The sequence below is a fragment of the Ovis canadensis genome, chromosome 1 (assembly GCF_042477335.2).
Source record: "Ovis canadensis isolate MfBH-ARS-UI-01 breed Bighorn chromosome 1, ARS-UI_OviCan_v2, whole genome shotgun sequence".
NCBI classification, from domain to species: Eukaryota; Metazoa; Chordata; class Mammalia; order Artiodactyla; family Bovidae; genus Ovis; species Ovis canadensis.
In genome coordinates this window covers 29,395,529-29,423,046 of record NC_091245.1, presented here as the reverse complement: position 1 = coordinate 29,423,046, position 27,518 = coordinate 29,395,529, and the positions used below count along the sequence as shown (strand labels likewise).

At 50.7% G+C, this 27,518-nt stretch overlaps 1 protein-coding gene across 4 annotated transcripts; it reads left to right on the top strand.

Moving 5' to 3' along the window:
• Window positions 1-115: 115 nt before the first annotated feature.
• On the top strand, window positions 116-27,252 carry CYB5RL (cytochrome b5 reductase like). Of its 4 annotated transcripts, XM_069592488.1 has the most exons (10): window positions 646-734; window positions 5,297-5,371; window positions 5,807-5,900; window positions 5,999-6,181; window positions 6,285-6,348; window positions 7,100-7,248; window positions 14,149-14,236; window positions 17,632-17,736; window positions 21,398-21,601; window positions 25,199-27,252. In XM_069592488.1, exons 5-10 carry the CDS (start codon window positions 6,307-6,309, stop codon window positions 25,400-25,402), a joined length of 792 nt encoding a protein of 263 aa, XP_069448589.1. In that variant the 5' UTR covers window positions 646-734; window positions 5,297-5,371; window positions 5,807-5,900; window positions 5,999-6,181; window positions 6,285-6,306; the 3' UTR covers window positions 25,403-27,252. The 4 variants fall into 4 exon arrangements, with proteins under 4 accessions (XP_069448583.1, XP_069448589.1, XP_070145528.1 ...); XM_069592482.1 differs by lacking the exons at window positions 646-734; window positions 6,285-6,348 and adding an exon at window positions 116-608 and having other exon boundaries at window positions 5,728-5,900; XM_069592489.1 differs by lacking the exons at window positions 646-734; window positions 5,297-5,371; window positions 5,807-5,900; window positions 5,999-6,181 and having other exon boundaries at window positions 6,226-6,348.
• Window positions 27,253-27,518: the final 266 nt, after the last annotated feature.

The following is a 27,518-nucleotide window of genomic DNA, read 5'->3' as shown; positions in this document are numbered from 1 at the left end:
AATACCCGGCCCATTTCTCAGACGAAGAAACCGAGACCCACAGTTTCAAAGTCTTGCCCAACCCCACAGAAGGGCGGGGTTAGTGCTGGGTAGAGCAACAAGGTCCCCCTCCCGGCCGTCCTGGGACCTCACCCTCGAGGAGGCGGCAACGCTGGTGGAAGACGTAGCAGACCTCATCCTTGTATAGAGAATGCTCCTGCAGCGGGGGCAAGCGGCGGAACTTCGGGTGCGTCCAGCCAGGGTCCCAGGGCGGGAAGACTGGTCGTGCCAGCCCAGGCATAAAGTGCATCTTCCCCGCGAAGGTGATGGGCTCCAGTCCAGGAATCTCATACACCCTATCCAGGGGAGGAGGCTCCGGCTTTCTCGTGGATCGCACGCCCCACTCGTACGCCCCGCGGCTCGGGACCCCGCAGCCCTGAAGGCCGAGCCGCCAAGGGCGAGCCAGCGCCCGCCTCGCTGGCCCCGACGCCAACGCCATGCCAATCTGCTCTCAAGACCTCCACCTGGACGCCGCCATCTTCCCGCGCGCAAGGCCTGCCGGGAACGAAAGGGGCCGACCGACAAGGCTCTTTTTACGAGTGGCAGATCCATTAACCAATCACCGCCAGGTAACTCTTGCCTTGCCCCACCCCGCAGGCTGTCCACGTTTTTTCACAGGTGGAACCCTGCCCACCTCCCCCGGGTGGGAGTGAAACCTGCAAGATCTTTACCTGAGGGGAAGCGCAGGAGGGTAGGTGAGTGGTTGTGGTGAGAGCTGTAACGAACTAGGAGAGCTTCAGGACTTAAAACCTGAACTCACGACAGCCTTGATTTCTTACGAGCAATTGGAGCTTGGGCAGAGTACTTCTTCTGAGCCTTAAAGTCACTCGCTGTAAAAATAGGGATGTGTCTGTGTGCTTCAGTCGAGTCTAACTCTTTGCGACCCATGGACTGTAGCTGGCCAGGTTCCTCTTTCCATCTAATTTTCCAGGCAAGAATGCTGGAGTGGGTTGCCATTCCCTCCGCCTGGGGATCTTCCTGACTGAAGGATCTGTCTCCTGCGTTGGCAGGGGGGTTCTTTACCACTCTGCCAACTTGGAAGCCTCAAAATAGGGATGGAAATGCCTAAACTAGCTCAGCTGCGCAGCGCACAGAACGTGGTGGGTATCCTGTAAGTTTCCTTCCCTCTCCACTACTTCTGACATGGAAGCTGAGCGTGGCCTTTGCACCACGCTGGGGCCGCTCTGACCTCTCACACTGCAAGCCTCCTCCCCAGGGCCCAAAATGAGTTCATTTCCTCCTCTTTCCTCAGAATGTCCCTTTTCGCCTCCTAGGAGCGGGGCCAGAGCGACAGAGGGGTACCATGCTCCTTGCTCAGGAGGTATTTATGAAATGCTTACTGTGTGTCAGGCACTGTTGAGTATCGGGTTTACACTGGTGAATAAAACGAATGTGCGATGTAGAGCTTACAGTTTAAGTGGGCGATACAGACAGAAAGCAACCAAATAACAGTTGCAACACACGCTTATGTCCCTTTCCCCCAGTTGTTTTCCTCTAGTATTTAACACTGAACATAGCCTATTTTTCGTTTTGATCTTAATGACATTCCCACTGGAATATAAGCTCCATGACTGCAAGGAGCTCCATGAATGCAAGAATTTTTGTTTCTTCATTGTTGTGAAGTCTGCCTCTAAATCAGTGCTGAGCACATAGTAAATATACATTTAATGAATCAATACATTCAATACTAATGTATTGAATACAATCAATACTAATGTAATGAATAAGCAAATAGGGTACCGGCTAAAGCAGGGGTCCTCAACCCCCAGGATAGTCACTCCCCATCAGCTTGCATCACTGCCTGAGTTCTGCCTGCTGTCAGTTCAGCAGCTGGCATTAGATTGTCGTAGGAACGTAAACCCTAACCCTAAAGTAAAGGCGGAATATCCTGATTCCACAAAATAGAACTAAAGGGCGCAATGAATCTAATGTGCTCATATCATCCTGAGACCATCCCCTTTCCCACCCCAGTCTGAGGAAAAATTGACTTCAAGGAAACTGGTCCAAGCCAGCTGTGCTAGAAAATGAGAAGAGGGTGGTACAGGGGGTGTCTCTGAGAGGAGGTGACCTTGAAGCAGGGTCTGAGGGTGTGGAGAGTCATCCAGGCAGAAGCAACGTGTGTCAAGGGCTGGCTTCTTAGACTCAAAAAGTAGAGGCTGAGAGGAGATGTGAAACTGATCTTTAAAATTCATAACTGACATGGCCAGCTTCTCTACTCACTTCCAAAATAGCAGGGAGAGTGGGATTAGTAAAATCCAGAAAGTAAATTTAAGGCAAAGACAGATAAATAACTCTCACACTATACAGCAGTTTACAGTTAATAGAGCTCCTTCTGCTAACTTGGCTCACTTTATTTCTCCCAAACCTCTTGGGAGTAAGAAATCAGCATATAGAGGAAACCAGATCTCATTCACTTTTAATACAAACCTGGTACATAACATGTAAGAAGAATGAGTTGAACGGATGTGGCACCATTCTTGTCTGGAAGCTCTGTGAAGGTAGAGCCCATGTATTAACCTCTGCTGTATCCCAGCCCGGAGCAGTACGCCTGGCTCCCAGGTCTTGTTTGTAAACTGAGCATGCACTGCTTGCCTGAGCCTTCCGTCTGCCAGGCTTGTGCTTGGCGGCGGAATGCAGGAAGAGTAAGACGCCACACTTGTCTTAGCCTGCGGAACCTTCCTGAAATCATTGAACCAGCAGTAGCAGAAGAAGGGTTTCTTTCCTCTAAAGAGAAACCTTTCCTTTACAAGAGAGATTTGTGGCACACACAGGAACTGCCCTTCTAAAATCAATGATAGTAAGTGGTAAGAGAATTTGGGCAAGTTCTGACCAGGAACTTGCCTGGGCACCAGGCAAGAAGGCTGGATTGTATGTAGTAGGCAGTGGGGGGCTGTTGAAGGTTGCGAAGCAGGGGACAGGTGTGGTCAGAGCTGGTGGCAGGTGTGCTGATGGATAGTGTTGGGGGAGACTGGAAGCACATCATTTGGACCTATAGAAAACTCTAGTGTAAATGGATGTGGGAAGCGGAAAAAGTGGGAAAGATCATAAAAGTTAGGACTCCTGGGAAGTGATTGGCAACCAAGAAACGGGATTTCCATGTCCTCTGACAGACTTAGTGGTCTGCTCCTCGCTTTTCCACAGACTTGGCCCACACCTTGATTCTAGCATTCACCCATGAAGCTACTGCCCTTGGGAGGCTTCAGGGGGCCCATAAAATTCAATGGCAGTTTGGCAAGGTGGGTGTGCCAGCCCAGCCCACTGGAAATTGGAGATGAAGACACCCTCCTCTGCCCTACAGAGGCATGAAATCTAGGAAGAAAGAGTATCCTGGAGTCTAACGAGACCAGGCATATGCACTAACCTTGCCACTTCTGGCTTCCTGGCCGCAGTTTTCCGTGAAATAAGGAAAGCATAGCCTCCTTACCTATGGCTGCTGGGAGCAGAGTGAGACAGTGCAAAGTGCTTGGGACAGACTGGCCCAGTAAGCGACCTCTATTCTTTTCCCAGTTATTATCTGTTTAGTGTCTGACTCCTCCAGGCCAGGAGCTCCTCCAGGACATAGACGAGTGTCCCAGCACCTCATTCAGCAGCTCCTGCCCAGTAAGTTTCGAATGAATGGGAGGATAGCAAAAACTGCAGCTTTTAGTCGTAATTGCATTTTAAGTAATGTTCTGTGACATCAGATTTCCCCTAAGTTCTGTTCTCAGACAAAAGGGGGAGAAGACCTCCCCCCCTTTACTTTGATTTGCCTGTGGGATTTTAAATGAATAGTTTCCTTGAAAGTGAGATGACAGCTCTATTTCTATATGAACTGTAGTGTTCCACATATAAATACAGAAAACCTTGATAAATCCCCAACTGCCCTCACAGAAACATCTCAGAATAAATCATAACCATTTAAATTTTCCTCCCTGGTCTGTCTTTCAATATTTACCTAATGGTCCTGAAACCAAGTTCCTTTCCTTCCTCTCTTCCTTTCATATAACATGCGTATTTTAAAGTATACACTGTGCCATTTTATAAAATGAATAAAAAGCAGGTCTCTGCCCTCAAGCAGTTCACAATCTCAAAAAAAAGACATGTAAACTTGTAATTTCTGAACAGTGTGAAAGGCGATGGGGCGGAGATTCATTCACTGGAAGAGCGTTTATTGAGCACCTACCATGAGTAGGGCTGGACCAAGTGCTGTGAGTGCTGCAGGAAGCCAGGCAGGCCTTTGCAGAGGCTCCAGCCTGCTCTCTACCAGCCCATCCCTTTCTTGTCCATTACCCAGAGTTCTATCTCTAGAGTCAGGTTCCTAGACCTGCTTAATCCAAATGGAACTAGATTTTGCCCTTGGATGCCCCACAGGCATTCAGTGTACCTCTCACTGAACTTACCATTTCCCTCCCTCTTTCCTCTAAAATTCAACTCCTTTTGGGCCCACTATCCACCTAAGGATCCAAGCCGCACACTTGGATGTCCCTTCAGCCCTCTTTCCCCGTCACCTGCTCACCTCACATCCGTCGGTCTCTGTGTTCTGTTAATTCCTGCTTCAGGATTTCTCTCATTGTCCCCTCTCCTCTCGTCTTCTCTGAAACTGTCCTGATCAACTCTCACCTGGACCATCGTGACCTCCTTCTCCTGGTTTCCTGTTACTGAAGAACAGTCTGTTCTGAGACCAGACAGAGCAGAGTTCAAGTCCCGGTGCCGTCATTCATGGAACTGTGACCTGGGTAGGGCTTCCCAGGTCGTGATAGTGGTAAAGAACCTGCCTGCCAAATGCAGAGGGTGCAAGAGATGCAGGTTCAATCCCTGGATCAGGATGATCCCCTGGAGGAGGGCACGGCAACCCATTCCAGTATGCTTGCCTGGAGAATTCCATGGACAGAGGAGCCTGGCGGGCTACAGTCCATAGGGTTACAAAGAGTCGGACATGACTGAAGCGACAGCACACACGCGTGTGACCCTGGGTAAGTTATTAAACCTCTTCAGACTCCACTTTGCCCATCCATAAAATGGCACCTCCAGGACTGGCCTTGTTGTAAAGATTAAATAAAATGCAGCAGTTTGGTAGATGATTTGCCAACAATACTGCGTGAAGGAAACTAGGCACAGAGGATATGTTTCATACGATACTGTTGTTGTTGTTTAGTTGCTAAGTTGTGACCGACTCTTGTGACCCCATGGACTGTAGCCCACCATGTTCCTCTGTCCCTGGGATTCTCCAGGCAAGAATACTGGAGTGGGTTGCCACTTCTTTTTCTCCTTGATGCAGGGATTCAACCCGAGTCTCCTGCTTGGCAGGCAGATTCTTTACCACTGAGCCACCTGGGAAGCTGTTCATATAAAGGTAAAAACTAAGCAAATCTGATAAATTGTGGATAGAATTGCAAACAGAGGCGGCACAAGTAAAGCAAAGCAAGGGACCCGATAGTGGTTATGGGGGGTAGAGGTGTGATCAGAAAGGACACAAATGTGCGACTTCTGGGATGCCAGCAAGGTTCTTTTTACTTGAGTGAGTAGTGGTTATAAAATGGCTCTTTTATAACAATTATTCAATTGTACATAGTTGTTTTACTTCATCGTTTAAAATATTTTAAAAGTTCAGTGAAATTCTATGTAATCTTTTTTCTATTTATATTGCTTTTATATTAGAGTATAGCTGATGAACAATGTTGTGAGATTTTCTTTGTAATCTTGATCCAGTACTCAGAGCATGGGAAGAGGTCAAGAAACCGTGGTTGCCTGTTGGGATTATTGTGCCTGTCTGCCTCCTTCCCCTCAGACAGCAGACCCCAGGACTGATTCATCCTGTGCTCACATGGAGCTTGGCACCTGCTGGCCTTGGGGAGAACCAGTGGAATAGAGATGCCCAGAGTGTAAGCACAAGTGTTCCCTCCTCCAAGCTGGCAAGGGAGCAGGGCCTGGGCCTGCTCTGGGAAGAGTATCTGATCAAGCTGCACTGATGATGGACCAGGGGGAGGAAGGTGACGAAGAGGAAGCCTGGCTGCAGCTTCGACCGGTAGAGCCTTTGCCCTCGCAGTGCTGCGGCAGTGGCTGCTCGCCCTGTGTGTTTGATGTCTACCAGCGAGACCTGGCAAGGTGGGAGGCTGCCCGAGCCAGCAAGGACAGGAGCCTGCTGAGTAGGGAAGAGACACAGGTAAGGGGGGTTGCTCCTCAGACAGGAGGGCCAGGTGTCGGCATCTTCCTGACCTCAGCCCTATATGGTGTACTGCTCAAGGGAGCTTCCTCTGACTCTGCAGCAGAGAGAAAAGAGTGGGCCTAATGAAGCAGACTGACCCAGGTTCAAAGTCTGGCCTTGAGTTGGTGAGTAGGGGATGGGGGGTATAGTGAGGGAAGGTCCCAGGAGTGAATTGGGTGGGTGCATTTTCAGGGGAACGGGATCTGTGAGTTGGGGCAGTCAGAGAAGACTTCCTGGAAGAGGTTTGGGGGTGGATGGAATATTAAGGGCAATGAGCTGAGACTTAGAAGACATAAATTTGAACCCCTGCTCATGATGGTGACTTTGTACAAATAAGTCACTACCACTTGGGCCTCAGTTTCGCCACATGTGAAATAAGGGTATTGGATTAGGTCATCTTTAAGGTCCTATCAGTTTCTAAATCTGCATACTAGATTTTAGCAGGTTTCAAGGATAGGTGGGTTTTCCATACATTGGAAATGAGTGTTCTGGATGGAGGACACAGCTTGAGCAAATAAAGACTTACAGGTTGGAATCCACAAGGTGTTCTTGTGTGGAACAGAGAAAGGTCTGACACTAGATGCTTGGGAGATAAAATGAGACTCAGGACCCATCCACAGGCACTAGAGTGTCCAACTAAGGACCTTGTGCTTTATCCTGGGGCTGAGAGGAACCGTGGCAGGCTTCAGAGCAGGGTGACCTTGTTGTAAAGTGCTCTGGCTTTCTTAGAGCCTGAAAGGGAAGGCAGGTGGGACTGCACGATTATACAGAACACTTGTCAACCCCAATAGCCGCTCCTTGTAGGGAGTAAGCTCGTGGAGGCTTGTCTGTCTCTTGAGTCCCAGATTCTAGCTGGTGAATCTTTTCCTATTACAGAGTTGCCCTTCCAAGCTGAGCCCAGAGACCTTCCTGGCCTTCCTCATCAGTGCTGTGGACAGGCTCACCGAGGACACCTACCTTGTCCGGTTTGCACTACCCGGGAACAGCCAGCTCGGCCTGCGGCCTGGCCAGCACCTCATCCTACGGTACACTCAGGTGGTGGGAGGACCTCATCCTACAGTAAACTCAGGTGGTGGGAGGACCTCATCCTATGGTACGCTCAGATAGTGGGAACACCTCATCCTATGGTACACTCAGGCAGTGGGAAGACCCTGTCCTACGCTACACTCAGGTAGTGGGAGGACCCAATCCTATGGTACGCTCAGGTGGTGGGAGGACCCAATCCTATGGTACGCTTAGGTGGTGGGAGCACCTCTTCCTATGCTACACTCAGGTAGTGGGAGGACCCCGTCCTACGCTACACTCAGGTGGTGGGAGGACCCCATCCTATGGTACGCTCAGGTAGTGAGAGGACCTCATCCTACAGTACACTCAGGTGGTGGGAGCACCTCATCCTATGGTACACTCAGGTAGTGGGAGGACCCCGTCCTATGGTACGCTCAGGTGGTGGGAGCACCTCATCCTATGGTACGCTCAGGTAGTGGGAGGACCCCGTCCTACGCTACACTCAGGTAGTGGGAGGACCCCATCCTACGGTATGCTCAGGTGGTGGGAGCACCTCATCCTACGCTACACTCAGGTAGTGGGAGGACCCTGTCCTATGGTACACTCAGGTGGTGGGAGCACCTCATCCTATGGTACGCTCAGATAGTGGGAACACCTCATCCTATGGTACACTCAGGTAGTGGGAGGACCTCATCCTACGGTATGCTCAGGTGGTGGGAGCACCTCATCCTATGCTACACTCAGGTAGTGGGAGCACCTCGTCCTATGCTACACTCAGGTAGTGAGAGGACCCCATCCTACACTACAGTCAGGTAGTGAGAGGACCCCATCCTACACACACTCACATAGTGGAAGCACCTCAACCTGTGCTACACTCAGGTAGTGAGAGGACCCCGTCTTACGGTACACTCAGGTAGTGGGACCACCTCATCCTACACTACACTCAGGTAGTGGGAGCATCTCATCCTACACTACACTCAGGTAGTGAGAGGACCCCGTTCTACAGTACACTCAGGTAGTGGGAGGACCCCATCCTACACTACACTCAGGTGGTGGGAGCACCTCATCCTACACTACACTCAGGTAGTGGGAGCACCTCATCCTACACTACACTCAGGTAGTGGGAGCATCTCATCCTACACTACACTCAGGTAGTGAGAGGACCCCATTCTACAGTACACTCAGGTAGTGGGAGGACCCCACCCTACACTACACTCAGGTAGTGGGAGCATCTCATCCTACACTACACTCAGGTAGTGAGAGGACCCCGTCTTACGGTACACTCAGGTAGTGGGAGCACCTCATCCTACGGTACGCTCACACTCAGATAGTGAGAGGACCCCGTCCTACGGTACACTCGGGTAGTGAGAGGACCCCGTTCTACAGTACACTCAGGTAGTGGGGGGACCCCATCCTACACTACACTCAGGTGGTGGGAGGACCCCGTCCTACGCTACACTCAGGTGGTGGGAGGACCCCGTCCTACGCTACACTCAGGTGGTGGGAGGACCCCGTCCTACGCTACACTCAGGTGGTGGGAGGACCCCGTCCTACGCTACACTCAGGTGGTGGGAGGACCCCGTCCTACGCTACACTCAGGTGGTGGGAGGACCCCGTCCTACGCTACACTCAGGTGGTGGGAGGACCCCGTCCTACGCTACACTCAGGTGGTGGGAGGACCCCGTCCTACGCTACACTCAGGTGGTGGGAGGACCCCGTCCTACGCTACACTCAGGTGGTGGGAGGACCCCGTCCTACGCTACACTCAGGTGGTGGGAGGACCCCGTCCTACGCTACACTCAGGTGGTGGGAGGACCCCGTCCTACGCTACACTCAGGTGGTGGGAGGACCCCATCCTACAGTACACTCAGGTAGTGAGAGGACCCCGTTCTACGCTACACTCAGGTGGTGGGAGGACCCCGTCCTACACTACACTCAGGTGGTGGGAGGACCCAGGCTTTGCAGCCGTGCTCTGCCATTTGTTAGCAGTGTGGTCTAGGGCAACTTGCTTAACCTTCCTAACGCCTCCATTTGTCATCTTCAGAGTAAACACTGTGATACATGACTTAGAGGGCTCTTGGAATTGACCTACATAATGTATTTTCATGATAAATAATAACAACAAACACTTTTTTCATACAGTTTATGCACATATGTATGAGCTTATTTATTGTTCACAAAATCCTGGGTGGTAGGCACCGTTATCATACCAGAGGGGAAACTGAAGTCAGAGAGGTTTAATAACTTCCCCAAGATCACACAATTGGCAGCTGTTGGAGCTAGGGTTCAAAAGCAAACAGTGTAGCTCCAGAGCTTGTGGCGTTAACCTCATACAATTAGCACCAGTTGATAGAAAGGAGACAGACATTGAAAATAAGAGACTTGCCCAGTCTCACACAGCTAATAAGGGTTCAAGCCCAGACAGCCCGCCTCCCGAATTACACCCTTCACTCTTCGGCACTGCCTTCTTCCTCCCAGCTTAATTTTGTCCTCTCCTCCCACCTCAATCCCCACCTCCACCTACCCAGGGACAAGACTCTTTGGGACCTCCAGGTGGAGGCATCTAGCAGGCAGTCAGCTCTCTAAGCCTGACGCTCAGCAGAGAGATCTGAGCTCCAGGCGTGGATCTGGAAGCATCCAGGAATATCGTTGTACCTGGGATGGCCTTTGGGAGCATGTGGGACATGGAAAGAAGGAAGGAGTTAGGACTGAACCCTGGAAACTCCAGCATTCACAGTGTTTTCCAGAGGAGGTAGAGCCAGCAAAGGAGACAGAAGGTATAGCCAGGAAGGAAACCAGGGGAGAGCTCATTGCTCATCACACTCTGGTCACTTGCCTCACACGGACCCCTGGTGTGTGTATACAGCTCATTCTGGCCTGTGGCCTGGCTGGCCGGTCCTTAAAGGTCACTGTTTCTTTAGGAGCCACAGGACAGGTCAGAGCCCAAGAAACTCTCCATCCATAAGTCAGGGATGCCCAGAACGGCCTGCCTCTGGTCGGGTCCCTTTCCACTGTCTCTGTCACTCTCAGGACACCCCCATCCCTCCTCATTCAGACCCCTCTGGTGCTCCACAGCACCTCCCCAGCAACACGCCAACCCACAGCCCCAGCTTCTTTGTCTACCAAGTTCTTCTCTGCTGCCCACCCCCCATGCTTGCCCCTCTCACTAGTTGCTGGCTTGCCCTACGTTAAACTACCTCTAAGCTTTTCCCCCTGGAGGAGGGCATGGCAACCCACTGTCATATTCTTGCCTAGAGAATCCCCATGGACAGAGGAGCCTGGCAGGCTATAGTCCATGGGGTGGCAAAGAGCTGGATACGCCTGAGTGACTAAGCACAGCACAAGCTTTTGCCTAGGTTCTTCCCTTTACTTCCTGTCCCCATGTTCACGTGTTAGTGGCTGGCTCGTCTTTTAATACCCAGCTCAGGGAGGCCTTCTGAGGCTCCACAGACGAGAGTGCCTGTGATTCACCTCTGTCACAGCAAATGTCACCGTGCCCTTTGCATCCAAGCCATGCCATATGTTCTGTTAGTCCCTTGTTCTGTAAGCATTTATTGAATGTTTCCGCCCAATTTTTGATACATTGGGATGAGCCTTTTTATTCTTTGCATACCTTGGAGGAGAAAATTTTGTACATAGTAGGTTCCAAGAAAGGGGTGCTTGGGTGCCCCAGGGAAGCTCTGAGGAGTAGTGGTAAGTAACCTGGCTCTGAGGCAGACAGAGCTACAGTTGGTTCTAGCTGTGTGACCCCAGGCAGGTGGCATCCCTTCTCTAAGCCTTGGTTTCCTCATTTTGGTTATTGTTTGCAATAAATGAGGTACTGCCTGTAATATATGTGGTGCCTCAGAGGCACTTAATACAACATGTCTGCATGATTATCCTTCTGGCCCCCTTGATGATAATATGGGGTGGATTCATGCATCAAGCCAAGCTTTGGATGAGGGCACCTTTGAGGATCCTTTCTAATTCAATGCTCCTGGCATGTGGTAGTATTTGCTAAATGTACCATTCAATATCACAGTTAATCCAAGTCTGTGCCCCAACCAGTAACGCTGATGAAGCTGAAGTTGAACGGTTCTATGAAGACCTACAAGACCTTTTAGAACTAACACCCAGAAAGATGTCCTTTTCATTATAGGGGACTGGAATGCAAAAGTAGGAAGTCAAGAAACACCTGGAGTAACAGACAAATTTGGCCTTGGAATACGGAATGAAACGGCAAAGGCTAATAGAGTTTTACCAAGAGAATGCACTGGTCATAGCAAACACCCTCTTCCAACAACACAAGAGAAGACTCTACACATGGTCATCACCAGATGGTCAACACCAAAATCAGATTGATTGTATTCTTTGCAGCCAAAGATGGAGAAGCTCTCTACAGCAAAAACAAGACCGGGAGCTGACTGTGGCTTAGATCATGAACTGCTTATTGCCAAATTCAGACTTAAATTGAAGAAAGTAGGGAAAACCACTAGACCATTCAGGTATGACTTAAATAAAACCCCTTATGATTATACAGTGGAAGTGAGAAATAGATTTAAGGGACTAGATCTGATAGATAGAGTGCCTGATGAACTATGGACATTGTACAGGAGACAGGGATCAAGACCATCTCCATGGAAAAGGAATGCAAAAAAGCAAAATGGCTGTCTGGGGAGGCCTTACAAATAGCTGTGAAAAGCAAAGGAGAAAAGGAAAGATATAAGCATCTGAATGTAAAGTTCCAAAGAATAGCAAGAAAAGATAAGAAAGCCTTCCTCAGCGATCAATGCAAAGAAATAGAGGAAAAGAACAGAATGGGAAAGACTAGAGATCTCTTCCAGAAAATTAGAGATACCGAGGGAACATTTCATGCAAAGATGGGCTCAATAAAGGACAGAAATGGTATGGACCTAACAGAAGCAGAAGTTATTAAGAAGAGGTGGCAAGAATACACAGAAGAACTATACAAAAAAGATCTTCATGACCCAGATAATCACGATGGTGTGATCACTCACCTAGAGCCAGACATCCTGGAATGTGAAGTGGGCCTTAGAAAGCATCACTACGAACAAAGCTAGTGGAGGTGATGGAATTCCAGTTGAGCTATTTCAAATCCTGAAAGATGATGCTGTGAAAGTGCTGCACTCAATATGTCAGCAAATTTGGAAAACTCATCAGTGGCCACAGGACTGGAAAAGGTCCATTTTCATTCCAATCCCAAAGAAAGGCAATGCCAAAGAATGCTCAAACTACCACACAATTGCACTCATCTCACACGCTAGTAAAGTAATGCTCAAAATTCTCCAAGCCAGGCTTCAGAAATACGTGAACCGTGAACTTCCAGGTGTTCAAGCTGGTTTTAGAAAAGGCAGAGGAACCAGAGATCAAATTGCCAACATCCGCTGGATGATGGAAAAAGCAAGAGAATTCCAGAAAAACATCTATTTCTGCTTTATTGACTATGCCAAAGCCTTTGACTGTGTGGATCACAATAAACTGGAAAATTCTTCAAGAGATGGGAATACCAAACCACCTGACCTGCCTCTTGAGAAACCTATATGCAGGTCAGGAAGCAAGAGTTAGAACTGGACATGGAACAACAGACTGGTTCCAAATAGGAAAAAGAGTATGTCAAGGCTGTATATTTTTCCCCTGCTTATTTAATTTATATGCAGAGTACATCATGAGAAATGCTGGGCTGGAAGAAGCACAAACTGGAATCAAGATTGCCGGGAGAAATCAATAACCTCAGATATGCAGATGATACCACCTTTATGGCAGAAAGTGAAAAGGAACTAAAAAGCCTCTTGATGAAAGTGAAAGAGGAGAGTGAAAAAGTTGGCTTAAAGCTCAACATTCAGAAAACTAAGATCATGGCATCTGGTCCCATCACTTCATGGGAAATAGATCGGGAAACAGTGGAAACAGTGTCAGACTTTATTTTCTGGGGGCTCCAAAATCACTGCAGATGATGATTGCAGCCATGAAATTAAAAGACGCTTACTCCTTGGAAGGAAAGTTATGACCAACCTAGATAGCATATTCAAAAGCAGAGACATTACTTTGCCGACTAAGGTCCATCTAGTCAAGGCTATTGTTTTTCCAGTAGTCATGTATGGATGGGAGAGTTGGACTGTGAAGAAAGCTGAGAATTGATGCTTTTGAACTGTGGTGCTGGAGAAGACTCTTGAGAGTCCCTTGGACTGCAAGGAGATCTAACCAGTCCATCCTAAAGGAGATCAGTCCTGGGTGTTCATTGGAAGGACTGATGCTAAAGCTGAAACTCCAGTACTTTGGCCACCTCATGCGAAGAGTTGACTCATTGGAAGAGACTCTGATGCTGGGAGGGATTGGGGGCAGGAGGAGAAGGGGACGACAGAGGATGAGAAGGTTGGATGGCATCACCAACTCGATGGACATGAGTTTGGGTGAACCCCGGGAGTTGGTGATGGACAGGGAAGCCTGGCGTGCTGCAGTTCATGGGGTCACAAAGAATCGGACATGACTGAGCAACTGAACTGAACTGAAACAGTTGTTAAACATAGCTGTTTTTATTTTGATCATGCTATGGTCAGGGAGAGGTCAGGAAAAACCTCAGTGATGTCCTAAAACAGCTCACATCGTCAGTGTGCTTTTTGAAGCACCTTTTCATCTGTAATCCCAATGGAACCACATAGCAGGGGCATGGGTGATTGTCTCCACTTTACAGAAGGAGCAACTGGAGGTTTAAGTGACCTGCCCAGGGTCTCTCAGCTAGCATGCAGTCGTGGGGGAGCCCAGTACTCTTGTCTTCTGCTCCACCTTGCCTGCCCCTCAATGAGGACCACTGGAATGGTTGGGCCCCTAGCTTCACTTTCACCAGCCTGGCACAGGTTAGGTACTCTAAGGATTTGTTGAATGACTGGCTGACTGCCTGACCAAGTGCATCTCTTTCCCAGAGGGACAGTAGATGACTTAGAAATTCAGAGAGCCTATACGCCCATCAGCCCCGCCAATGCAGAAGGATACTTTGAAGTTTTAATCAAGGTAAGTCAACTCACATGGTTGCTCTAAGAGCCAAGGATTGGACCGCCATTTGCCAACTTGGTCGGGGTTGGGCACTTCCCTTTGACATGGGAAAAGCCAGGATTCACATGGAAGGAGGCTGGCTGAAGGGAAGAGCAGGGACAATGGGGGTGGCCTTTTCTCACCCCCTTTCCTAGGGAAAAGGGGCTGCCGCATCACCAACAGAGGGCATGTTCCCAATAGATTTTATGGACAAAAAGCTTGGACTGAGAAGAGTAAAGCTCTTCCTCCTCACCTTCTTACTATTGCCGGAGCGTGAGTACTAAGCCAGGGAAAGGGGAACCAAGTCATGGGCTCCTTCTGTATGTTGGGCACAGGCATCCAGGGGAGTCAGACCCAGTGCCCACCCTCAGATGGGGCCAGATTGGGACACTGCAAGGTGGTAGATGCTGCAGGCCCCAGCCCAGCTCAGGGCACCTAGGGCCGCAGGGAAAGCGGGCTGGGCTTCCTTGAGGAAGCTGTGCGTGTGAGCTCTGTGTTAAACTCAGGAGTGGGAAGGAAGCTCTGAGTGCCAAGCAGTGCGTATATACAGCAGCTAAGGGGCATGATTTGGGGGAACTTCCAGTCATTCATCTTGGAACAGAGCGGGTGTGCAGGCAAAAGATGGGACATGGAGTACCTTGGGGACCAAGCTAACTGAAATTACCTTATGGAAGGAGTTGGCAGGGGCCAGGGCATTTGAGCTGGGCCTTGAAGAAGGAGTACAGATTAGAGGTGGCGTTCCAGGGCTGGATAACCAAAGGCAGGGAGAGGTGAAATAGAGCAGGGTCTGGTGGGAACTATACTCAGTCTGAGTGGTGGAGGGAGATGTGCTTGTGGGGGCAGCCAAGGTGGGCTGGGCAGTTGATAGAGATGAGATGAACAAAGTGGGCTGGATGCAGAATGCCCCAGAGACCCAAGGAGTAGGCAATAAATGCATAAGAAGTCATGAAGTTCGAATTACGTGCAAAAATAATTGGGTTGAACTACATGAAATTGCTGACACGCTAACCTTTTTGACTTACGGAACCAGCAGTTTCACATGAGTCGGCCTAATACATAGCTCTAGATCTTTTCCCGAACAGAATCCTAAAGATAGGTGTTCACATCCTTTGTCTCCCTTGTAGGACAGAAATTATCCCCCTTTCATTGACAGGTAAACTGAGACCCCAGAAGAGCCTGAGGCTCCCCAGGTAGTAAGAAGTGCAAGTGGTGGGTAAGCCCTGGCCTCCTGATTCCAAGTCCCCAGCACCGTCTATGGCTCCCGCCTTCCCCGCCTGCCTTCAGAGCTCAAGTATTTATTCCCTCAAACATAAGCTTGGATGGGATCCCTTCACGCAACTGTTTGTCTGGGAGATTCCACAAATCCTCTCCAAATGGCCCACTTCCCCAAGCTGCTTGTCTGGGTGTGTTTCTATTGAAAGGATAAGCCTAGAGACAGTACTTCGGGGCAGCTGGATCACTCCCAGCTGCAAGGCTGATTTTCTCCTTCGTTTACCGGAAAGCCTCTCTTCAGAGAGATGCTTAATTATCCCTAAGCCGCTGGCTGGGAAGAACTGGAAATGTCTTGGCAAATTGGGAAGGCAGGCGGGTTTTCTAAGGTTTATGCTCCCTTGAAGACAGGAAAGGGGAACTCCCATTTCTCAGGCACCTTCTGAGCTCCAAGTACTGCGTCTAGCTCTTTAATTACCTCATTTCAACCTTGTATCCACCCTGCAGAGTAGATCATATTCTCCCCACTTTGCAGATGAAGAAACTAAAGCTCAGAGAGATGATATTGTCCCAAGGCCTCTTGGGTAATATGATCCCAAATGGAAGAACAAGTCCAGTGTCAGTTCTGTTTAACAAATGTGTTTTGAGGGTTTACCCTGTGCCAGGCTCTGTGTGAGTGCCAGAAGCACAGAAAAATCCTTCCTTTCTCCTTGAGTTCTCTCTATGCCATAGGGCTTCTAAGGCCACCCCTGGGGCTGTGCCTCCCCAGGACCGGGGCCACAAAACAAGGGATAGGCTGAAATGTATCTTTCAGCAAGTTAGAAGAACTGTAGCCTCCTCCCCAGACCTCTTCCAGGTCAGCCAAGGACGTTCTTTGCTTTATGCGTTTGGTGCACAAGGAAGGCAGCGATGGTAGCAGAAGTGGCTGCGAGTGCTTAAAAGCAAGTCTGGTGACCAAAACCCAGTCTCTCCTTCAGGCCTGGTTATAATTTCTCTAAACACTCTTCCAGTCCTCTCTCCCAGTGCTCCCCCCTGACCCCTACTCTATCGTGTCCACTTGCTATTCCTAGAGCATGACCTGGGCTGTCCCACCCCTGAGCATACCACACCTGATGCCCAGAATTCCCTGTGCCCGTCTGCTCCCATCTCCAGTGAGTCTGATCCTACCCAGTCTTCAAGGTCCAGCCCCACTGCTTCCTTCTCCAGGAAGCTCTCCTCAGTCCCACTCCACGGGAAGTGACTGCACCTCCTCAGGCATTAGGTTGTCTCTGCCTTGTGTGTGTCTGAGGCTTAGGTCCCTCGTAGACTGTGAGCTCCTTAAACTAGGGCCTGATCTCAGTTACTGATTTGTTCATTCAGGTGTTTAAGTCCTTTCCATGATTCAGGCACTGGCTGCTTTCACGGAGCTTAAGGTCCAGCTGTCTTCCCTGCAGCCCCAGCATAGTGCCTAGCACAGAGTGGGTGGGCACCCAGCAAGTGCATACTGCCCTTCTCCCATGGAGGAACCCCCTCCACAACCTTCATTTTTTTCATCCAGCCAGGAGACAGTGTAGGGATATGCAGAGATTGCAAGTGAGTGGCCCACAGACTGCCTCTAGCCTACAAATATATTTGGTTTTGGCCTGTATAGTGTGTTAAAATTTTGAATTAATTGCTAACATTTCAAAAATGGGAAAATTTTCTTAAAAATATGGATTTCCTGCCCCTCTTCCAAAGTCAGAAGGTCTGGCATCGCTGGCCCTGTGGACTGTGGACTGGGATTTGCAAGGTGGTTTCTTCCTTTAAAAAGAGTATCCGCTCACCGGTTCACCTTAGTCCACACCATTCACTCTTGTCTGCCTGATGCTGAGACTGCTAGGTGCCATTAATTGTCTCCTACCTGATTCTTCAGTCGGTTATGTCACCTGTGTGGCCCCTGGTTATTTGGTTTGAGACCTCTGTGGTTAAGGCTGAAAGTCATACAGATTCTCATCCTGGTCTTACCGTTTACCTTCTGGGTAAGGGTCTGGGCCTCATCTGAGAACAGGGGCTGACAGTACTAACTTCGTGGATGATTAGAAGGATTAAAAGAGACAGCACGTGTAAAGTGCCGAGCTTGAGGCTGATGTGGTTTGTATTGGCAGTGTGTGCCTGTCCCAGTGAGGTCTCCTTTTGTTTGCTTCCAGTGCTACCAGACTGGGCTGATGTCCCGGTATGTCAAGTCCTGGAAAGCAGGAGACACAGCTTTCTGGAGAGGACCCTTCGGAGGCTTCTTCTATAAACCAAACCAGGTCAGTGCCCACGCTGTGTCCTCAGGAGACCCCTGCCAGCTTAGCCTCCAGGACTGCGGTTCTCATGTTTCAGGCCATAGAATCTCATTGTGCCATTCTTCTTGAGCCCAGACCTAATGCCAAGAGTATACTTGGGGTTGGACATGGGAGGAGATGGGATAGGTACTAAGAAACAAAACTGCCCATGTCCCAGAACCACCCATGCCTGAACATTGCTTGGAAAAATTCAGACTAAGTTCGGCATGTAGGGCCCTTATGCCAGCTGACTCTCAGATCTCTTTCCAGTTTCATGGGTCATTTGCAAGATTATGGAAACCACTCCCTAAGTATACCTTGTGACTTGCTGCTTGGAAGTCCCCTGCCTCCCAGGCCAAGGGGTCTTCCCCTCATCTTCATGGCGTGTTCAAGTCCCCCCCTGACATTCCTAGGAAAAAACAGTAGTTTCTCATCAACTTGTGCATATAAGAAAACAACTTGACAGTATGTTCTGGGGACTTGGGACTTCCTTGTGTCTTAGTTTGCAAAGAATCTGCCTGCAATACAAGAGACCACCTGTAGTGCAGGAGACCTGGGTTCTGTCCTTGGATTGGGAAGATCCCTTGGAGAAGGAAATGGCAAACCACTCCAGTATTCCTGCCTGGGAAGTCCCATGGACAAAGGAGCCTGGTGGGCCACAGTCCATGGAGTTACAAAGAGGTGGACTCGGCTGAACAACTAAACCACCACTGGGAGTCAGGAAGCTTCACATCCTTGACCCAGCGCTTCCACTTCTGAAGTCTGTCCTATGGAAAGAATCCAAATGCTTCTTCTTGCACAGGTTCATTGCAGCTTATTTATAATAGCAAGAAATTGGAGACAGCTGAACATCCAACAGCAGAGCAGTTAGGTACACTGGTTACAGATGCTTGATAGACTACTATCCTGGATTTTAAAATTATGTTTATAAATGATGCTGATGCTTATGCTGTAAGTGACCAATACTAAGTAAAATACTGAATACACAAGCTAGGAAACTTAAGTTAGATTATACAGAAAAAGTATTTTTTTAAAAAAAGCAATAAAATGTTAGCAGCTCTGGGTGGTGGAATTATAGGTGATTTTTATTTTCTTCATTATATTTTCCAAATTACCCACAATGAGTACCTATTACCTTTATAATGAGGAAAACAAAGCAAAACAAATGGAAAATAATGAATCATTCTTCCTCTCTATTCTTTTATTTTTAATTGAAGTATAATTGATTTACAATGTTGTGATAGCTTCAGGTATACAGCAGAGTGATTCAGTTATATACACACACATACGTATGCATTCTTTTTCAGATTCTTTTCCCTTATAGGTTATTACAAAATATTAAGTATTGTTTCCTGTGCTATAGTTTATATATGGCAGTGTATATGTTAATTCCAAACTCCTAATTCATCCCTTGTCTCTTTTCCTCCTTGGTAACCATAAGTTTGTTTTCTTTTTTGGCCATGCCACGCGGCCTGTGGCTCCCAGTCCCTGCACCAGGGTCAAACTTGCACCCCTGCATTTGAAGTGCAGACTCTTAACCACTGGACCCCCAGGGAAGTCCCCACAAGTTTGTTTGCTCTGTCTGTGTGTCTATTCTTTTTGCATAATTTAAAAATAGCTTTTACTAGTATTCTCCATATTACAAATGTAGTATCTGTTCATTAACCCCCCAAAATCTGCAGATATAAAGAAGCTAAAAGAAGAAATAAAAAATACCTGCAGGCCATCTTCCCAGACATAACAGTCTTATGACCTTGGCATCCACAGACCCCTCGGGAAAGCCCCACACTTGCTATCTGGCAGGGCACAGGGCCCGGCTGTGAAGGAAAGGACATGGCATCTTGCGCACCAATGTTTGGCCGCTGAGACTGTGGCTGAGACTCCGCTCTGCTCCTGTGTGGGTGCCAGGGTGCAAGCCAGTCTTGCCACTCTGCAGCCAGCTTCGTGGCAGGTGGCTCACGTCAACCCTGAGACTGCCATGTTAGCATCTGTCTTGCATTTGTTCCACAGACATTCAGAGGGGTTCACCCAGGGCCAGGCCAGTGCTGGATGGACCCTGGCGGCCCGGAGGTGGGTCAGATGAGCCCTGTCCTCCAGACACTCCCAGTCTGATGGGGAGACGGGCGCACAGATTGATGGCAACAACACAGGGTGAGCCGGGTGTGCCGAAGGCTGTGGGAACACCCGCCTGTATCTCAGGGGAGGCTCCCCAGAGGAAAGCCTGAGCAGTGATGGGAGAAAGAGGTGATACACGGCAGACCCCGTGACTGGAGGCTGGGGGAATCGGAGCACAGGGCAGGATGATGGGCCAGCAGTAGGGCTCAGTGAGGGGCAGGAATGTAGCTGCATGAGGTCCCAGGCTCTATACCAGGCACTTGTCATCTCTTTAATCCTCATGCCAGTTCTGAGATACGTGCTCTTCTGCAGAGGTCTATTTTTTTTTTAAAACCAGTGAAGAAACCAAGGCTCTGAGAAGTGAAAGAACTTGCCCAGATCATAGGGCTGAGGGTTTACCCCGAGATCTGCATGGCTCCTGGTAGTCCAAGAAGCATTCCATGCAGTAGTGTGGCATGCAGTGGAAACTCAGACTGCACTCACAGAAACCGACAAAGCATAGAGGTGAACACTTCACTCTGCCGGTCACGCACTAACCTGCACAGCACTGATCTTAAAGAGACCTTCAGCCAGGAAACAGGTTTGGCGAGGAGGAGTTGATGGAACAGGGGCTCCTTGGGAGCTCACTTTATTGCCTGGCTCTCTGGGCCAACACTGTGCCAGGCACTGAGGTATAGTATCTCATTTAGTCTAGAGAAGAGCAGGCTCAGGGTCCAAGCCAGGGTCCTCAGATCTCTGCAAGGTGGCCTTGGGGCAGAGGAAGCAGCCCAGAGGGCAGGGCCAGGATGGAGGTGGTGGGCAAAGCTTTGGCTGGAGCAGGTTTCAGGTCATTGAGATGAGAAGCCCTCCCTGGCAAGGGGAGTCAGCTTGTAATACAGCAGACTTCTTGAGAAGTAGAGGGCTTGTTGTTCAGTCACCAAGTCATGTCTGACTTTTTGCGACCCCACGGACTGCAGTCAGGCTTCCCTGAGCCTCACCATCTCCCAGAGTTTGCCAAAATTCATGTCCATTGAGTCGGTGATGTCATCCAACCATCTCATCCTCTGTCACCCTCTTCTCCTTCTGCCTTTAATCTTTCCCAGCATCAGGGTCTTTTCCAATGAGTCAGCTCTTCGCATCAGGTGGCCGAAGGATTGGAGCTTCAGCATCAGTCCTTCCAATGAGTATTCAGAGTTGATTTCCTTTAAGATTGGCTGGTTTGATCTACTGGGCTGCCTGTCAGCAGAAGTGTGTAAGCAGAGTCCCGTGGGGATGCTTTAGAAGGCAGCCAGGCATTTGTAGGATGGCTGCACCACTGCTTTTCCTTGCAGCCCCCAAATTCCATGATTTCTGTTCCATAGGCCTCACAAGCTATAGCTCACAGGCACGGAGGGTTCCCCAGAGAGGGTAGAGAGGGAACTCAGATGGGCAGGACACCCCAGAAGGACAGTACCGTCCAGTTCAAGCATGCCCAGGAAAAGGCCCCATAGTGGGTAGGTGGGGTAAGACCCCTTCCCAACCCAGCCCTGTCATGCACTGTCTTGCTCCCCAGTACGGGGAGCTCCTCATGCTGGCTGCTGGCACCGGCCTGGCCCCCATGGTGCCCATCCTCCGGAGCATCACAGACAACGCAGAGGACGAGACCTTCATCACCCTGGTCGGCTGCTTCAAGACCTTTGAGGGCATCTACCTGAAACCCTTCCTCCAGGAGCAGGCCCGTTTCTGGAATGTCCGCACCTTCTTTGTCCTCAGCCAGGTGAGCCCAGGGGATGACTTCTGTCCCTGATGGAGACTTTGCTGCCCCCTTGCACCCCTCCCGAGGGCCTGCTGTGGGCTCTCTCACCCCGGCCGTAATAATCACTCTCGCCGCTAGTGCACCCACAGCGTCAGTGTTCGTCATGCAGATGAGGAAGCTGACGCTCAGAGGTGAAGGCACCAGCTTGCGTCACGCTGCCAGACAGGGTGAGGCCAGGAGCTGAGCCCAAGGCTGACTGCTGAGAGCACCAGCTCTCACCCAGCATGCTTTGCTGCCTGCCATCCACCCTCCGGCATCCTCCGTTGTGTGGGCAAGGGGCCTGGTGATGGAAGCAGTGGGCCAGGCACAGACGGCCTCTGGCTGTCATAGCTGATTGAGGCAGGGACATATTTCTCGGTTACCAGTCTCAGTGCTCCACCCAGTGCCAGGCACGGAGGAGGCGCTCACCCTGTCAACAGCTGGTGGAGAAAACTGGACCTGAGTTCCTGGCATTTGTTAGGGTTTTTTCCACATCTCTCTTCCGTGCAAACCCCAGCCACTCTAGCTAGAAATGGCTTTGCTTCCTGAGCCCTCTTCCCTTCGGTTCCCTGTCCCCCCGTTCATTCAAGGCACCCCTCCGGGCCCTCCCCTCAAGGCCACAGCACGGGGCTGGGGGCTGTCTCGCCCCTTACCTTGAGCTAGGCCTTCAGCTGTCTTTGTGCGTGTGCCTTCCCCTAGTCTGTAGCTTCGTTTCTCTTTCCTGCACACCCTGGGTTGGGGTCCCCTGCTGGTGTCTCCCCTCCATTCTCTTGCTCAGGGTCAGCCTCGTTGCCCTGTACTTTGGAGCACCCTTCTCATCAGTTAACTCTGGAGGCAGCTTTAGAGTGTCCCTAAAAGCTTCCGTGATCCTCGACATTGTGGGTGGGAGGCTGTCAGGAAACCAGAGATCCTGAGGTCCCCAGGAGCCAGAGTCCACAGGCCTGTCTATCAGGAGGAATGCTCAGTGGCCTGATCACCCAGGATGTCATGCTTGGCGAGCGTGAGCAGCAACAGCAATGCCCACGGTCAGAGATGGAGCAGAGGGCTAGTGGACAGCCAAGGGGAGAGGGGTGAGCGAAGGGCCAGTCCTGCTTCAAAAGGAAGATGCCCTCTTTCTGGCCTCTAGGGGCCCACCTATATATGTGGAGACAGCCACAGAGACGGCTGACAGGGCTTCCCTTCATCGAGAACTTTGTCTGTGCCTGGCACTGTTCTAAGCACTGTATGTGTGTTAACTCATCTAGTCCCCACCGAAATCTTTAGAGGCTTGCACTTCCATCATGGCCTTTTAATGAATGTGGAAACTGAGGCACAGAGAGGTTAAGAACCTTGCCCAAGGTAACACAGCAAGTTGGTGGAGAGTCCATGGTTTTCTTGCTTGCTGGTATAAAACAGCACGGGGGTCGGTGCTGTGGAGTGTGTTCAGGTGCTGGCAGCCAGCAGAGAGGGCTTCACGCAGCAGATGGCATTTGAGCCTGGGCTTGAGGGCAGAGTCACAGTTCACCAGCAGTACGGGACCTTCTGCCTTGGGCCAGGGTTTTGGCGATGCGGTGCCCTGGGCTTGGGCAGGCGAGTGGGCTGGCTGTCAGTAGCAAGGGCAGGCGGGGGAGGATGGAGTGAACGGGGCCTCCTGCCTGTCCGTGCTCCCTCCACTCCAGCTGCCTGGCCATAGTGACAGCCTCGTCAAGGGCCTTCCTGCCCATTTGTCCTTCATCCTGCCGCTGGAAGGGCAGCTCTGACCACATCGCCGCCCCGCTTCCTGCCCTTCCCTGGCTCCCCGCGGCTCCAGGACTATGTGCCAGCCCTCTGCAGCCTCTCACCCTGGCCCTCCTCCATCCACTGCCTGCTGCGTTTGGCGTCACTGGTCTGCCCATGGTTGCGAATGCTCCATGCTTTTCTGCCTTTGTGCGTGCTGTTCCCCCACAGGGAGCACTTTTTCCCACTTCTTAAGCTAACACCCACTCATCCCTCACATCTCTCTGCAGAGGTATAATTCCGTCCTGGGAGCTTCCCTGAGCCTCCAGGCTGGTGTAGATGTTTCTGCTATCACGGCCCAGGCTCTCCTTCACCCACCCCACTGCATCCTCGTTGTTGAGGGTCCCTCCCCACTTGAGCAGCAACCAGACCCCATGCATCCCTTGGTGTGTACAGTCAGGGTGAGCCGCACTGAATGAACTGGTCAGGGAGGAAGGCGGGACTGGGCAGTGGGAAGGAGGGGCAAGGCCAGTGGGCCCTGCTGGTTCCTGCCCTTGAAGGGGCCCGTTGGACAGGTCAGAGCACAAAGGGCACACAAGAAGGTGCGGATCATCAGAGAGGATCGGCTGTGAGCAGCAGAGCACTGTGCTCAGAGGCCCTCGGGGTCTGATGGCGCTGAGCGCGCCTGGGATTCTAGGCCTGCTCTCATGGAGCCTCTTTCAGGGTTTCTCAATCACCCCGCACTCATCACTCATCACGGTAGCTCCGAGAGGTCATGGTCACTCACCAGAAATTGGTGGCAAAGCTTGCATTCCAGCCCCAACACCCCCTCTCCATCCTGTCTCGCAGCTTCACCTCAATAGCATCTGCAGAGGTGACAGCCCTGTTCTGCTGGGGTTTTATTTGTTTTGGATGCTGGTTACATGGCTTCTTCTCTTTCGTCAAAATTCTCCAAACTGTCAATACATATACAATATATGACATATGTATACATATGTTATACTTCAAGAAAATATTTACTTAAATTTTTCCAAGTCAGCTGGTAGTGGAGATTTTCTTTTGTAACCTTAGGGATGAAAGCCACAAGCTAAGGCTAGAGGAGCAGAACGAGAAAGAGCCTGGGGCCTCATACACCCCTGGAATGCTGCCTCTAGCCTTCCCATGTGAGAGAAATAAACCCCTCTCTTGGTTAAGGCAGCCTGGGATCGCTGTTGCACAGCCAGATGAGGCCAGGAGCCCTGTCTGCCTGGAGCAGCTGTCCTGTCCCTATTGCCTAGCACAGAGCCAGGCACAGTCCACTCAGTGAGTGAGTTCAGTTGCTCAGTCATGTCCGACTCTTTGTGACCCCATGGACTACAGCACCCCAGGCTTCGCTGTCCATCACCAACTCCCCAGAGCTTGCGCAAACTCATGTCCATCGAGTCCACTCAGTAGACATTGGTTAACTCAACAAGTGAATTGAAAACTTAAATGCTCAAAAGTTATGCTCTGAGAGTGATGGTGATAAATAACCTTGGAAAGATGCTGGGAGACCCACAGTCATGGTGAGAAAACATTCCCTCCAGAGTGTCAGGGACAGCAGCCCCTGGGAGGCAGTGGAAATGATGGGACCCACAGTCTGATCCCTCTGCTGCCCCACATCATCATGTGTCCCAGGGACATCCCTCCTCCTCCCTGTGCCTCACCTGTGCTTACTGGTCCACAGGCTTCTGTGAGGGTGACCTGAGTCCACGTGGAAGGAAGTACCTGGCCTGTGGTGGGGCTGGGTGAAGCATGCTTCCCCCCATCCCCTCTGGCTCAGGTTCCTTGTTTGGCAGAGAGGAGCTGACTGTGTAAACTCTGAGGATGCCCAGGAGTTACCCCCACTGTCTCTCATCCTCCCAGGAGAACTCCCTGGAGCAGCTCCCCTGGAGTTACCGGGACAGGACCCGCTTTGGCCGCCTGGACCAGGACCTGCTTGAAGAACTGGTCAGCACCTGTCGGAGAAAGCCATTCGCTCTGGTCTGTGGATCAGCCGAGTTTACCAAGGACGTGGCTGGGTACTTGCTGCACGCAGGCCTGGCCGAGGACTCCTACTTCCTCTTCTAGGCCTGGCCTCACTTCTAAAGCTCAGGCCTGGGGCCCGGCACTGGGAAGCAGGAAGGAGCATGGACTGGAATCCGAAGACATGAATGGGAGACCGCTGTTCGTGCTCCAGGTGACCTGGGATGAATACCTTTGCCTCTGCAGACCTCCATTTCTCATCCATCCCACGAGGTCGCTGACGCTCCGACAGGCATCCTGCTGGGAGGAGAGAGGATGGGGCTGTAGGAGTCCTGAACAGGAGAGTATACAGTGGGCAGTCAGGGAGGACTTCCTGGAAGGAGCCAGGTCCTGGCTGAGTAGGAATCAGCAGAAGGAGGACTGGGAGGGGCTTTCCTGATTCCTCAGCCAAAGCCTGCTTTCCCTGGAGTCTGTGTATCTCTTGTGGCCTCCAGGCCAGCTCAGAGGAGGTGCTCACTGACTGTTTAGGGAATGACCGCCGGGGAGGCTGGAGGAAGAACTTGCTGTCTGGGCCTCTAGTGCTGTGAGCCTGACACAATGAAGGTCAAGGCTTCTTTGACCTGACCACATTTCAGAGCAAGGTGGGGCCCTAGACTACCTTTCTTTTGGCCCCAGGCCTTTCCTGCTGCAAAGGGCTTCCCTCTCAGTCTCCTTTTCCTGGCTTGAGAGCTCAACCCAGAGTCCTTTCCCTGGCAAAAGAGGTACGGAAGGAAGCTAATGCCCCTCCCTCCTGCAGGCAGCCAGCTCAGCCTGCGCCGGCAGCTCAACACCCTGGTGACGGTTGCTATGGAGATCTAAAGATAGAGCAGGAGTCGGGAGACCTGGGTCCCTCTCCCTGCTCTGCCCATTGAGCTGCTGCTGTTCCCTCCCCTCCACACGCCACCGGCTCCATCCTGAACGGGGCATGCCCTCCCCAGGGAACCCAGTGCTCCTGGGCAGCACACTGCAGATAATGAATTCTGCTTTTTTTGCAGCCTGTGCTCCTGTCTGCTGCACCAGCTCCAGCTGGCTACAGGCAGTCCCAGAATTAGAATATTAAGCCATGGAATCTCAGAATCAAAGGACCATAAAATCGAAGAGTTAGAATTTTGCAGTCATAAAATCACAGTCTTCGTCACATGTGTGTGTGCATGCTAAGTCACTTAAGTCTTGTCTGACTCTTTGCCCGCCAGGCTCCTCTATCCCTGGAATTCTCTGGGCAAGAATAGTAGAATGGGTTGCCATACCCTCCTCCAGGGGATCTTCCCAGCCCAGGGCTCGAACCCACCCATGCCACCTACATTGGCAGGCAAATTCTTTACCATTAGCCCCACCTGGGAAGCCCAGTCCTCATCATATCAGAGGTTAAAGCTCAGGACTCCAGAAAGTATCTCTTCTATCAGATTCATTGTATCAATGGGGAAATCAGGGCCCAGAGAGGCCATGTGATCTGCCCAATATAAAACAGTTCACTGCGGGGCCAGCATCAGAAGCCAGATTTATAATGTCAGCCCTGTCCACAGATTCTGTACCAGTGATTTTTTTAGACTGGACTCTGTAGGATAGCATAGTTCCTGGCATGGCTGCTGTGAAGGAATGGAAGCTGGGTGGGATCCCCAGGACCCCCTCCAACCAGAGCAGTTCTGTTTTTATCCCATTTCTATCTTGGGGCTTGGAGTCATTTTCATTTGTGAAATAGGGTTTTCCTATACTGCCCAAAAAGTTGCAACAAAACTCCGTGCTGTGCCGTGTTCAATAAATAAGGACAGGCCATTGCGGGGTGGTGCCAAAGGTTTCAAACCAAGTTTCACAGGCAGCATTCCATGGTCATGTAGATGTGGAGAATACCGCCTGTGGCCTTTGCCAGCAATTATGTGCATGTAAGCATGTGAGCATAATAAAGGTTCTGAAAAGTCCAGTGGTGAAGAAAGATTTTTCGTTTTAACCAGGGTTTCCCAGGCTTTTTAAACTAGAGAACATTTTGAGACCAGCCTTCCATGGACTGAGCTTCAGGGAATCCTGGTCTGTTGCAAAGCCTCTTTTCAGCCTAGGGTAAGGAGAAGGCCCTTCTCTGAGCAGCCGCATCACGGACAGGAACTGTGACCTCACTGCCTCTCCTGTGCCTGGAGAGAGGCACTTTTCCTTTCTCAGGGTCTCTCAGTCGGGGCGTCTTCATTCACCT